The 14815-nt window shown below is 38.9% G+C and overlaps 1 protein-coding gene across 1 annotated transcript; it reads left to right on the forward strand.

Moving 5' to 3' along the window:
• The first annotated feature begins 834 nt into the window (after positions 1-834).
• On the forward strand, positions 835-12288 carry sirt6 (sirtuin 6). Its single transcript, XM_062428953.1, has 8 exons — positions 835-979; positions 2549-2676; positions 5801-5983; positions 6826-6885; positions 9571-9666; positions 9745-9825; positions 10695-10818; positions 10973-12288. Exons 1-8 carry the CDS (start codon positions 914-916, stop codon positions 11288-11290), a joined length of 1056 nt encoding a protein of 351 aa, XP_062284937.1. The 5' UTR covers positions 835-913; the 3' UTR covers positions 11291-12288.
• The last annotated feature ends 2527 nt before the right edge of the window (positions 12289-14815 follow it).

Here is a 14815-nt window from a genome sequence, read left to right on the forward strand (position 1 = left end):
GTTTAGAGGGAAAATCACTTCTAAAAACTCAGACAAAAGACTGAGGTTGACAAAAAGGTTGGAAACCCCTGGTTTCATCTTTAACAGTGTTTTGTATTTTAAAAGGTTGTGATATTATCAATTGTGTCAAATCTTTATCTCAAAAATAACTAAAGCGGCCAAATAAATGTAGTGGAGTAAAAAGTGCAATATATAGGAGTGCAAGTATAAGGTTACATCAAACGGAAATACTCAGGTATAAGTAAGTATAAGTATCTCAAAATTCTTCTCAAGTGGAGTACTTGAGTAAATGTAGTTAATTACTTTCCACCACTGGGCCTGCCATGTTTGTTGGTTGTTTTTTATCTGTATAATGTAGAAATCTAATTTACAGATTTAAGGATTATTTCAGGATGGTGCTGCATTCATGTGACACGGGAATATCGAATCCATTCATATGTCTCGGCAACAATCTTCTGGTACGACGCTCTGAATGCCTTGGCACGTTTCAGTACATGTGTTTATTTATTTGTTTTACTAATCTGAATGTTATCCACCCTAATCATAGGCGCTCCACAGACTTTAATAGACTTCACCTCACCAAGAGTCCGCAAAATCTCTAGAGGGAGGTAGCTTTGTATAATTTAATAAACTGTGTATGCCAGACATGGGACTGGGCTTTCCTAACTTTACCTTTCATTTGTAGGTCTAAATGAATTTATGTGAAAGGCAAAAACTGTGAGTTTATTGTTTCAAGCAAACTGCGATTGAAGGGACAAAAAAACATTTTAATTTTCCCAGTTTTTAAAAACGCCGCATACACCGTCCCCCAGGGATGACGTCAGCCTCATAACAAGCTGCTCCGGTGAATCTTGAATCGGTACTTTTCAGCTTTTACCCCAAAAACATTAAAGAAACGATACCAACAGCAGCCATGTCTGTGAACTATGCTGCGGGACTGTCGCCGTACGCAGACAAAGGAGTCTGCGGACTTCCTGAGGTAAAATACAGCAGTAACGTTAGCTTAATGTAGCTTTGGTTGTTAGCTTTCTAAACAACGAGCTAGCAGATTAGCCTGGCTCATGTGTGTGATGAATGAACTATTTTACGTTTTAGAAGTAAAAACTGCAATATCCAAATGCAGAGGCACTTCATTGAGTAACAGTTTGAGATGGTGGTACTAAAGTATAAAGTCCTCTTCAGCCAGAAACATAATAAAGCAATTGTAAACTCGTATAGACAGTATACAGGAATATACAAAAACAATATTTACAAATAAGTTTGGCGGGAGGGGAGTAAGGTTTTGTGTGATGGGTCGTATGTGTGTAAAGTTGACAGATCAGTCCAGTGCAATGAGCAGTTTTAGATAATGCATAGTGTAAAGTATTCATAGTGTGCAACAGTATTTGGGTACAATATGATAAATGTGCAAAGTATAGGGAATGGAGGAGATCATCTTCAGTCTGTGTAGTGGGGTGCAAGTGGCAGGTAGGGGTCTTTGAAGCTTGTGGCCCTAGGAAATAAGCTGTGCAGGTAGTGTGTAGTCTTATTTTTTAGGGCTCTCACCCCCAGACTAAAGTAAATCTTGATCAACAAAGTAACCAGTCTCCCCAGTTTGTACCACTTATGTCATTTTGGGTTTTACATTAAACTCTTGCATCTGTGATTGGAGGCACAAGCTGGAGCTAAAAACAATCTTCAGCTATCAGGTAAAAGGATGAGATTAGAGTGGTAATGAGTATAGTATTTTGTTCTGTAGGGATGCAGAAAAGCTGAATTGTACATAGCTTAAGAAAAAAAAGAGAGAGAAATATGCAACTCTGTTGGGAGAACTCGTTAAAGTTGTTATATAGTGTTATAAGTGGTTATATATTTTAAAACATACCTTTCTCAGTTATGTTTGTAAAATACGCCAACACTTGAAACCAAATTTCCTTGAAAGATAGTTTTAAAAGCTGTGCATGTGTCATTTTTCTTGCTCAGGTTCTGTCTCCTTGTGCATATGGATGTATTTTGTTTGTAATTCAGAATTCATGTTTACAGTAGCTGTTTGTAGTAAATTAATCTGACGAAATGAAAGATAAAAAATGACTGAAGAAAGGCAAACTTAACTGTGTAAGGTGCAAAAGGAGAGTGACTATAATTGAAAGAAACGGCCACATATCCAGTCTGTGCAGTTTAATCAGAACATTTCACCAGGCTAGCTGGCTTCATCTTCATCAACATATAAAGTTTTAGTAGCTCATTTACTCTGGAGATTTCAGATCAGATTTAATTGTGGAGGAGAAGATTCTCTTCTAATTTCAGTAACAGCAATATCCATGTAAAATGAACAGTAAATGCATCACCTTTCTTGGCCATCATGTTCGCGTTATGGTTATAATGGATATTTTGTTAGTGACTATATCATTCAGCACAAGTCTAGATATAATATTGTATGAAAACACCTATAGTCAGTCTTTAGTCATTCCCAGGTACTTCTGATAATTGGGAATTGTGTCAAAAGCATTGTCACATTTTAATATGCCAGTGTCAATGAGTGTTTCTATAACCTGCTGTTCTGTTGCAGGTATTTGATGGTCCTGAGGAACTGAAGGCGAAGGTGGAGACTGTCGCGCAGTTGATAAAAGAATCTCAGTACATGGTAGTCCACTCGGGAGCAGGAATCAGCACCGCGGCAGGCATCCCTGACTTCAGGTGAGTCACAAAATTGCTTTCTCTCTTTCTCTCTCTCTCACACACACACACACACAGACAAACAAAAACACACACACACACACACACACACACACTACTTTTTTCTTTGAAGTATGGCAACGCTAACTATTGGCAATACTAAACTCCCCTAATTTTAATTTCTACATAGAGACAATATGACATTCTCTCCCATATACTGTAAATAAAAACAGAGTGGTTTCTGATTTATCAGGACTGTACGTAAAGGTGATACATGTATCCTAGCTGATGAGAAATTAACACTCACACAACAACATAATACAAACAGTATCAGTGAACATGAACAGCTGCCATCCTGCAGTGTTTGTTTCTTTGTATCTTTGTGCCTCTCCGCTGCTCGACAAAGCTTGAGCTAATGAGCTTCTGTATTTGTAGTTATTAGATGGTATCTCGTGTATGACAGGCCACATGCAAGGCAAGAAAGTTGCTTTAAAAGTAGGCTAATGATTGTTTAAAAGTGAGCTGAATCAACATTGTTCCAGCTGTGCCTGCACATCTGCAGTATCAGCAGTTTATGTTAATGTCCAAAATAGAAAACTTCACAACACATCTGCGATGCTTTTGATGAGGCTTTAAACAAAACGTGCTCTGTTTTTCAAATGTTCTTTATTTATTTACTAGGAAGGAGGAATTTTAATAGATGAATGATTATGGATAGCTAAAGAAACATTTTAGGTGAATTCATATGTGATAAAAAAAAAAAGCCTGTTATGTGCATGTTATTCATTGACTTATTTGCAAATTAATGTATTCAGAGATGCAGCTTTGTAGTACAGTATAAATTTGTCATTTTGTGTGTAAATCTAAAATTTAAGGTCGTGCAGAGAAATACAGCTTATGGCAGCTGTTAAAAACATGACATCTCTGCCGTAAATACTGAGAGAAGAAAATCAGGAAGAGAACAAACAGTTGATCAGAAATTGGATGACTGGAGAGAAACAAAATGAGTCTTGACTTCATAGTGGTGTTTAAGATTGTTGACAGCCTTGAAAAAATGGATTATGATAATGTAAATAGTATAATGTAGATCTTTTTCTGCTGTTTTGAGTGTAAAAAGATTTTTTGACAATCTCTTGCCTCTGTGTGTCATTAGCTGCTAAACAAATTAAACAACATTAATTGTGTGATATGTGTGACAATAAGAAAGTTTGAACATTAAATAGTAACCTTAAAATGTGTCATAGCTCTTTCTGTCAGTTTCTGAATTAAATGTGCTCATTATTCTAGTGGCGCCTTCATTGTGAGGCACTCCAGTGACAAGAACCTGTATCAAAGAAGCTGATTTTCTTCCTTATTTCTTTCTCATTTTCAGAAATAGTCATATCTGATTCTAAGAGCTCATAATTATGAAGGCCCCAAAGTAGCTACATTCACATGGACTGAGGACTAAGCCAAATATATTCTAATAATAAAAAAGTACAAATACATGGAATGAAGAATATTAAAACAAAGAAGACACCATGTGTTATAACAATAAGATCCACAAAAGGTAATTTCTCCAAAAACACAGCAGCCAGAGCTGAAGTCAGAGGGCTTATATGATGATGATTCCAGTGGCGAGAGTGTTTACCTCTATCTACGTCTTCTTTGAAATGTATACATTTTTAAGGATATCAGAATGCTATGGCAATGTAAATGAATGTGTTACTCAAAGGATTAGATCACATTGTGATTTTGACAGATTTACTTTGGATTAAATACATTTCACCATGATGTCACCACACATGCAAAGGGATACATAATTACAAAATTGGCAAATACTACAAGATTCTCTTGTAGTACCACCATATGAGCAGATGAGGGTGGTAAATGCTTATTACATGCCAGATCAGCTCTGGGTTAAATAAGACACACACTCATATAGATTCTAGGTCATTTGTTCTCTTCCATTATAGTGCAGATATTTTTATTATTATCCAGCAAACGTTTTGCACCTAATAATTGAGCAGGGGCGCAAAAAATAGAGAGAACTTTAAATTGTGTTATTCAGAAAGACCGCCTGTGTGAATTTATAACTGCTTGGAGATGCTAGCTGTGGAAGCTGGGCTAATTAATATTTAATTAGTCTGCCTGTCAGTCATGCAGAGCTGACCTTTAACAGCGATATCATTAAAACCAAGGTTCCTGTAACCACGTCACCAGCTAACATAAATAATATTCCCTCTGCTGCCAGAATACACGTGCTGCAGCTGACGTAAAGAAATTGAGTATCACGTGTTAATATTACTGAAGCTATGAGCCTTAAAGACCATTTCTGGCTTTCATATCCCGCTGCATCTTTCTCATGATGATGAGTGTGTAATAAGTGACGCACACGGCTCTGCGTTTTAAACTGGGTGAGAGATTAAACGAAAGAAGCAAACCTGCCACTGAAGCTGCTGGTGTTTTTTTTTTTAATTTTATCCCTGTGCCATCAAAAGTGTGCTGACATACTGCGTGTCAGTGTGGTTCACCAGGAGCAACAAGCTCTTCGGGGAGTACGAAAGACTACTGGGAAAATCACTGCGGCCCAGTTACCAGAAATCACCACCGTCTACACCTCTTTCTGCCTACGGCGATCCCACAATCCATCCAGCCCATCACCAGTTTGCCCTCAGGAAGAAGATCCACGTCTATCTAAGCAAAGATTACCAGAATGAAGAACAGTTTTTTCCCCCAAGCAGTCAGCCAAAACTCCCAATCACACAGCCCACCTGCATTTGCATTGCTCAGGAGATGCTTCACTGTCTTGTTGTTTTATAGAATGACAGTGAAGAGACTTGTTTGACCTGTTCAGTTTCAAATGGAAAGAGAGAGATGAGACAGTTGTGGCTGCGTTTAAGGATTCAGGAAATGCATTCCCTCATCTGGTGCATAAAGATAAGTTGCATGTCCTCAAAGTAACTTTGCAACTGTCAAGCTGTTAGACGGCACCAGTACTGACAGCAGTGCTGTTTTGTCCCTATTTCAGATTGTTTACACTCAACGAGCATCATGCATCATGAATGAAAGCCCACACACCAGTTATACACTTGTATTGCTTACAGCTCAGCCACTGCATTATAATCTGTCCGTCACGTCTGTTCATCACCATATTCTCTTTCAGGGGTCCAAAGGGTGTGTGGACGTTAGAAGAAAAAGGCGAGTCACCTCACTTTGAAACCACATTTGAAGATGCCCGACCCAGCCTGACACACTTGGCCCTCCTGGGACTGCAGAGGGCAGGGTACCTCAAGTATCTCATCAGTCAGAATGTGGACGGCCTGCATGTCCGATCTGGATTTCCCAGGTAACCATTTGCTGTCCTGTAGTATGAGACACACTTCAAACATTTTAAACACTCAGAGAGGAGGAATTCACAAAGAAACACTTTTTCCTTCTGATATGGCTATTTGACACGTTGTGCGATCGAGTCCTAAGTCTAACATTAGCTCTCCTTTTAACTCCGCTTTGGTGTACTTGTATTTATTAAGTTCTTTGCTTCTGGTCTTTAAAAAATAGAAGTGGAAATAACTACATTATAGTTTTAAATGCATTCATTTTTAATATTCTTCAAACACAGACATATACCGAATTGTGAGTTATGAGATAAGTTTTTACATGTCAGGTTGTGCCTCATTGTTTTAAATATGAAGCTGCTGGTATGTGATAACAGCGCTAGAAAAGAGTGCTCAAATAGCTTCAAATAATGCTCAGTGTAATGGAAAGTGTTTGGTCATACTCTGGATTATCCAATCATACTCGACTAACCCAAGGCCAAAAATCTAATTTTTTTACTCATTTCATACAGTACATCCAGAATTTCCGCTTATTGGAAGTTTTGCTTCCCCTGGAAGCCATTTCCTTGCTCTGCTTCTATCCTCCATGAGTCAGTTTTTTTTTTTTTTTTTTTTTTCAATGAGGCCAGACAGCAAACTAGTATTTCTCCGTGGAAATCATTGAGACAGAAAAAACTAACCGGTTAAAATAAACTGGTTGGCACTAATCTGCTCAGGTGCCAGGTTGAACGTACAAGTGAAAACAAGTGCTAAGAATATTTATCAGCTTTAACTTCAGAGACAGTGATCTAAGTGAATATCATCTTTGTGATCTGTCTTCCTCCCTTGACTTTTCTCTTTCTCGCCTTAATAGGGATATGTTATCAGAGCTTCATGGAAACATGTTTGTGGAGGAGTGTGAGAAGTGTGGCAGGTATGTATGCATGCAGGCACACATGCACGCACACACATGCACTCACACACACTTAAAAGGGTGTGTTTACTTTTTGGGTTTTTTTTCTGGGTTAACAAACCCCAGTGTGTGCGTAAAAGTATTTAAAAGTTTATGAGAGCATGAAGCATCAGCCGTCCAGATTAGTCAAATCAAGTCTGCTTTAGTGGCAGAGTCTCTCTTTTTGTTACTATACTTCCACCACAGCTCAACAGGGAAACACAAAAGGGGAATTTTATGCCAAAAAGACTGTAAATGTAAGAGATATTTACTTGATATGACTTGCATGTTTGAAAGGGATCTTTTAATAACCAGTATGAACGGGAAGAAAACCTCCTTTGAGTGTTGTTTTTTAGACAGACTTGAACAATTGTGAACTTTTTAACACTCAGCTCTTTAGAGTCTTAGGTAACCCTTATCTTAACAAGCTACAGTCTTTCACTGACTTTCCCTTTGTGGCCATTATTTTAGGTGTGTGTGATCAGTAATACAAACAGAAAATCATGCAGCTGCAGCACAAAACATAAAACTCACAGTCAGGGTCCTTCTGTTCACTTCACATTAAAATGCACAATATCTATCTATGCTTCATTTGTTGATGATTGTTGATGCCGGATGGGCTTTTTCTAGCATCTCTGAAACAGGCACCCTCTGTGGATTTTCACACACTGCAGCTTCTGCAGTTCACAGAGCTACGTGTTAAATAAAACTTATGCAGGCACGTCTACGTCACCAGTAAGAGAGGCCAGAAGACAAATCGTTACATGTTAAAGTTCACAGAAAGGAAAGGAAAGTACACTTACTTCAAAGGCACAGTTTTAATTCAAATATGGACGTTTCCAGGATCCAAGTCAGATCTTTATCTAATCAAAATGTTATAAATAATGAATCCCCAGCCATTTATATATACCACAGGTCATCACAGGTTCACTCGAGTCTGGGGAACCAAGACTTGACCTAGCCGGACTGGGTCTAAATTCTATTAATCGAGTCACCTTTTAAGTCAACGTGTCCAATCCCAGAGTGTATGTAGTACCAGCACAGATCATGTGGTACATCACAATCAGTGCGGAAGTGTTTTGAGTGAGCAGAGAATGTAAAATGTGAATTGAGTATTGAGTGAATTGACGTGAGGAGCAAGTAAAAGGAAAAGGAGAACAAGGAGGCAAAAAGAAGTGGAGCACCAGCTGTTTGCTCCTGTTTTATGCAAATTGCCGACAAGGATGAGAAAAGGGTTCTGACAGGAAATGAAGCCCAACTTATTTTAGGAAAATCAGCCGTCTACAAGATGTATGCTTGTAGACGGAATTTAATTTACAGGTTTTAATTGTAATTTTTATTTTGTTTAGGCTGGGATAGTGCACAATAAAACATTAACCTTGTATAAAACAAGGAGATATGCATTGCACCAGGTTTTAGCAAGTTGCTATTTCCTGCCCCGTAGTCCCTAGGCATGTGGGTGGAACAATAAATTATGAATTCATATTAAATAAAAGAAAGAGTAAATAGTTTAGAACATTGTCTTTTGTCTGCCTATCATCCAGTTTGCTACGGGAGGTTTTATTATTGGTACAGGAGGGGGTGAACTGACATTTTTAGTAATAATGTTATCTGTGTTTGAAGCATATAACCAAATTATTGTAATTTCTATGACTTTACCTTTGTTCTTAGGATATTATTATTATAATAATGTGCTATTTTCCACTTTGGATCAAGTCTGTCTGATTCATTGAGCATTTTGATCTGACAAACATCTGACTTGGATCAAAGCATTGTCAAAATTGTATGAAAATTGTGGCTTTGCAGCAAGTGTGTGGGCATTACCCTTTTTTCTTTTATGCTAATTTGTAAAATCCCTGCACCCATGTGATGCTCATATAATCCCACCTGTTCAAATTTCACTAGAAGGGTGTAAGTGCACAGATGTGCTGAAGCACATCTGCCTTCCATTCTTGACATATAAGAGCAAGAAGAAGAAACTATAATAGACATGTAATGACTGTAACACTCAAATGTCACCAAATCCTCTAAGTCTTGATTTCTTTTGCAACAGTATTAGTCAGAAATTGGGCTAAACAGTACAAATCCATGATCCACCATGCCTTGTGTCAAAGGTAAAAGCTGGTGGCGTAATTGTTTGGGGAGTGTTTTCTTTGCGCACCAAGGATCCTATTTGTCACTGACTAGCTACACTGCAGTCTGTACTTTTTTCAAATCAAAATTTCCAGCAGAATAATCCACCTTTTCACAGAGCACTCATTATCTTAAAATGTTTTCAGGAACAAGACAGTGACTTCATTTTGCTCCAGTAACCTGTGCAATCTCCAAACCGCGCCCAAGTAGATTACCTCTGGGATGAAGTAGAGCAGGAGGCTTGATGAACAAATGCGCAATTTGTTCGAACAGCTCTGCAGCAGCTGCACTATGCTGTCAAGTCAGTCTGGGTGAAAATCCTCAAAGAGTTTTGAGTCTGAAAGAAGTCAGGCTGTCTGACCAGTTTATCCCAACAAAGAGCAGCTACTGAGTTTAAAATATCATGTTTTTATTCTTGATTTATGTATACAAATGGCCCCTTGTTATGTTGCATGCGAGCAGGTTAGTTTTCTGTTGTATTGTACTGCGCTCTGATTGGACAGAGAATTAAATGGAGTATTTATGGTTTTCCAGGCAGTATGTCAGGGAGAAGGTGATCGGTGTGATGGGGCTGAAACCGACAGGACGTTACTGTGAGGTGGTCCGCTCCAGGGGACTCCGAGCCTGCAGGTAACACACGCCTGGACATTTTAAACCCAACTGTAGCGTACCAACAGCCATTTATCAGTGTCTTCTTTACTACAACAGAGGTAAGCTGATCAGCACTATACTGGACTGGGAAGATCCTCTTCCAGACAGAGACCTGAACAAAGCAGAGGATGCAAGCAGGTGATAAAAGTGCAGCAGTTTGTGCTCCATTGATTCCTTTTTGTATAACACTTTGATACATTTGTCTGTTTTGTGTTTGGTTTAACATCTCTCCTGTAATATACATACAGTACAAACTTCTATCTACCTTGATTTGCTCTGATGTATCTGTTTAAATGTGGGCCCTGTGATTTAATATGTCAGGTTGATTTTCTTTAGCATTCTGTATGACCTTCCCGTCAATGTGCTGATATGCAAATAACCCCTTATTTGAAATCTTACATTTGCGTTAGTCAGCTTTAATGTTACCATTTTGCGTCTGTGTGTTAACATTTCCATTCAAGTCCTTCAACCACAAAAAGCTTTTATTGTGCGTCAGGCTTTGATTGATGTGCTTTCACCCTGATGTTCTATCAGTGATCCATAATGGATGTGTAATTACTGTATATATTACAAAGAACAGGTCTGGGGCTCTTTGTTGAAACGAAAATATGACTAATTGAGCGCTTATTAAGGTCCATGCTCCATGTACACTTCACACAAGGGGGTAATGTACGCCTTGATTTATAGTTCAGTGTTGAATTTCACTCATTGGTACGGTAGCACCTCGCTGGACACAGGGCGGGTGTACTGTACATGATCAGGCTGTATTCTACTTATATTTCCCTGCATCAAACAAAAGCTTTTCTTCAACTTGCTTAATGTTGCCGTCACTACCAACAACCTCCACTGGAATCTGAAACTCATTTTTAGATGCACAATAGCCCACAATGCTGCTACTGCAGCTCTTAAAAATACAAATATCCCTTAAAGAAAAGCAGTCAAAAATGTCACAATCAGTCACATCTCCTGTTAATGCCTGATACTCTTTTTCAACTGTCGGCATCCAGACGAGCAGACCTGGCACTGACGCTGGGCACCTCCCTGCAGATCAAACCCAGTGGAGACCTTCCACTCCTCACCAAGCGCAAAGGTGGCAAACTGGTCATTGTCAACCTGCAGCCCACCAAACACGTACGTCTCATTCCTGCACCACCAGCAGACGCATATACTTAGTAAATGTTAAGTGACACTTGAAATGTCAAATAAAAAGCAAAATTATGGTTAGAAAGATGCTGCTGGTGTTTTGATGTTTTTAATTTCACAGCTCTAATTTTCCATCTCATAGGACAAGCATGCACACCTGCGTATCAGTGGTTATGTGGACGAGGTCATGAAGCAGGTGATGGAACTGCTGGGATTGGACATCCCAAAGTGGGAGGGACCAACTGTCTGCGAGAGCTCAACGGCCACCTCTGAGTCCTCCACCGATGTCAAACCGCCATGTGCTGTCACTGCAAAGGCAAAGGTGAAAAAGGGCCTCATTAAGGAGGAGAGGAAAAGAGAAGCAACTCAACTAACAGACAATGGGAGTGTTAAGGAAGAGGAGGTTTCTGTGAAGAGGGAGAGAGCGGACTCTCCTGTGGGGATAAATGAAGAGAAATAGCCTCAGGTATTTACCTCGCAACACAAACTTGTCCATAAACAAACCTTACACCTGAGAATCAGCAGTCTGATGGATATCACTGAGGAGGGAGGTTCTCCTCATGCCTTCCAGAGCAAAGACTCTTCTAGTACTGTAGTGGTTTTGTTAAGCCCAGACTTTTCAGTCTGCCCTCACTGCCACGATGAGAAGCGATGTGAAATTGACCAATAGAAGATTCCTCCGCTGAAGCTTCACAAATTGACCTCCTTGTAAGGAAAAAGAGATGATGCTTCATCAGTTGGGCGTTTGATAAGTCTTTCTTTTAAATCTAAGATCAAACAACTTGTTTAAAGGGTACATTTATCAATAAGCAGAGTGGGATATAAATGTTCCTCCGGCTATAATATTCCATGAGTGACTATATGGGGGATCTTTATGAGGCAGATTACTTGGAGGTTAGAACCAGATCTTTGACAGAAAGGGCAACAGGATGAGATCTGGGGCACAAAGTTATAAATAAAGCTTTTAATAAGGTGTGTAAGGTTGCTGCACTTTATACTGCACCGTATTATATTCTTTATTTTTAACAGAGTGCTCCAGATCTCAAGTGCTCTACATCTCGCCTGTAAAGAAACATTTGTTCAATATTTTATGCAGAGAGATATCAGATCTTATCAAGTATGATTGACATGAGCCACTGCATGCAACTGTGGGAGGCTTTAGTTTAATGTTACATTGTAAAGGAATTGAAAGAGAATTACAGTTGTTTGTTTTGTCCCCAACATCTATAGTCTTCTTTACTTGATCAAACTGCTTCTCTTACATGTATAGGACATTTCTCTTTCTCTGGTGAGATGTATAATTCCTCTTGTTTTTGTGTAAGAAAACGTTGTACTTGCTGTTGATTGGCTGTAAATGGACCATAATCCCACTGTGTTTCTAGGGGGGAAAAAATTATATCTCAGGGGGAAAAAGCATTGTCGGGAAAAAAATGTTTTTTTTAATGCATATGTTTTGGAAATAAACACAATAAGTTCCCTGTACAACCTTGTGTGTATATGTGCTGTATGTCGTGTTCTGGTTGCAATTGTGAACCAAGGGATGTTCTTATGATGTATGATTGTCTGTGTTTGAGGTCAACATCTATACACTAATGTTGGTTTAGATTTTCCTAATGCACTGAGTTATCACTGAACATGATAATCAAACCTACTATCCTCTAATAACTAGGTTTAAGAATAAAAAAATAAATAAAATCCTGTACCTCAGTTGCCCCGGGTTTTGCATTTTCTCTGTGTTAAGGAGAGAAAATGCACATCAGGTGCTCTGACTGTACAATGGGCCACAGGTGTTTGAATAAGTAGATGATTAGTACAGCGAACATGGTGCTGATGCTGAATAAGCTTCACTCCATTAAGACACTTTGGCAATCCAGACATAAACAACAAATGTAACAGCCTGAAAACGCAACAGCTGCAATGTGTTAATCTGTGAATAGATTATTACACAGCCCTCATTACCGCTCCACCTTTCCATCTATATATTATTATCAATTGTCTCAGCTCTGTTTTGCTAATGAGCTCAATGTTCTCACTCTGTCCTTGCAATCTACCTCTCTATTGTTATTTTGTGGTGTATTAGCTTGGCTTGCATGATATGCCAGTATATAAAAGTTTTTTTGTACCATTTGTACTGTGGCATTCATTTCTCAGGCCACTGGTTCCCAATCCAAACTTTTTGGGTTTGTGACCACTAAAATTGAATCAGAGAATCCCTCTCACTCATTGCAGCTTATGGACACAAATTGTGAGCAATAATGCATTTGCATGTGCTTATTTTATTATTTATTTTAATACATTGTTTATTGAAGTGTCTCAGTGGATTTCCCAGAACATTTACTGTACCACTTGTTTGCAAACGTTTGGCCACCCCATGACAAATAACATATTTTGGTGATTTTTTAATCGATATTTAAAATGGCACCAGACTGACTCCTCCTACAACTGCTCATCCACCCAAACTAATCAAGAAGGACAGCGGTTAGGGAGGAGGTGGAAAAGCAACATCAGAGCCTCCGTGGCAGTGATGCAGATTGTTCTGGAAGGGCAATGTCAATGCAGCACTTCAAAAGTTTTGTGCTACACAGTGGCATCACTGTAAGGAGTCGGTCAGTGACAACATGCCTGGAGTTCACACAAAGAGAGTAGAAGACCGTATCAAAGATTTGGTGTACTGATGAAGCAAGAATCAAACTCCTCAGTTGTAATTCAAAGTGTTATATCTAGTAGGAAGCAGCCGCAGCTTATTAACCATTGAATGTGCTCCCCGCTGAGAAGCACAGCTGGGTGGCATCTTCCTGCTCTGTGAAAGAGTTTCACAGGAGGTTACTGAGATGCTGTTAAGGAAAGAGAGTGCAGTGACCAGAGCCAGCGAGGTCAGCACAATCTGCTGCAGAGAATTAAAGACTTACATGTTGGTTTATAAAACGTATAATAAGCATTGTCACTTCAATGCATACAAGGATATCAGTCAGTGAACAAAAGAACAAGAGTGCCGAGTCCTTGAATCTTATTAATGAAATATGTGGAAAGGCATTAAGATTGCTGTTTGAAGTCTGTTTACATAAGCTCCCAATTCAATATTCGCAAATCCGAACAAGACTTAGATGAAGAATGCTGAACTTGAACTCCCTGTCAAAGGTGCAATGCTGCAAACAAAGATGGAGAGCAGTGAGAGGAAGAGACTGCAAAAAAGAAACATGATAGATAGGATAGGAGAGGTCCTTCAAGTGGAAACCACTGCAAAAAAAAACAATTTTAAACCTGATAAGACTTTTCATTTTGGATAGTTCAGATAGTTTTTGTCAGCATGCTTCCAATGACTCATCCGTCTGTATCTGCGATTATTTTCATTAGATAACAAGGGGCTTTAAAGAGAAGTCTTTGTTCTGTCTTCATTTCACTGAACTGAATGGTTGATTTCCCTTGTGTAATTTCAAAAAAAAGAAAAAAGGGTCATCTTGTCCTTTCTGATGAGTGCAGTGAAGCTGTCAACCAGGGCACACTCTAAGTCCATATCCACAAGATATTAGATTAGTCTCCATTAGATGGAGCCAGCATCAGACTCATAGAATTATAATCTGTCAGATTTAATGAATGAAAAGTGTAGCCATGAAGTTCATAAAGTCAGCATGAGCCATAAGCTACAATTTGTATTCATAGACTTTAGTGAGCCTCCGCTCTTACAGTCACATGTTCTAGTTTCAGAAAGGTTGAAGTGAAAGAATATACATAATTAGTTGTGATTGTTAAATGGGAAGTAAAATAAGCATAAACAACTTAAGTCCATCTTTCTACTTATTACTCTCAACCTAGCTTTTTCCAAAGCTTTCCAACATATCTCACATTCTGCAGTTAAAAACTAATTCTGCATCTCACATCTCACTAACCTCTTCTGGAGCTTTCAACCAAATCATACACTCTTCAGAAGATGGTGAGATGGAAATCTGCTAATAAAAACTCAACCTTAGCTCATAGTGCTTCGTAA

The sequence above is a fragment of the Scomber scombrus genome, chromosome 11 (assembly GCF_963691925.1).
Source record: "Scomber scombrus chromosome 11, fScoSco1.1, whole genome shotgun sequence".
In the NCBI taxonomy this organism is placed as follows: domain Eukaryota; kingdom Metazoa; phylum Chordata; class Actinopteri; order Scombriformes; family Scombridae; genus Scomber; species Scomber scombrus.

What these genes read in the sequence shown, in the direction of transcription:
- sirt6 (XM_062428953.1), top strand. Translation starts at nt 914, where the DNA reads ATGTCTGTGAACTATGCTGCGGGACTGTCGCCGTACGCAGACAAAGGA. An exon ending in GAGTCTGCGGACTTCCTGAG is followed by an intron (nt 980 to 2,548) that starts GTAAAATACAGC and finishes GTTCTGTTGCAG; the next exon opens with GTATTTGATGGTCCTGAGGA. An exon ending in GAGTGTGAGAAGTGTGGCAG is followed by an intron (nt 6,886 to 9,570) that starts GTATGTATGCAT and finishes ATGGTTTTCCAG; the next exon opens with GCAGTATGTCAGGGAGAAGG.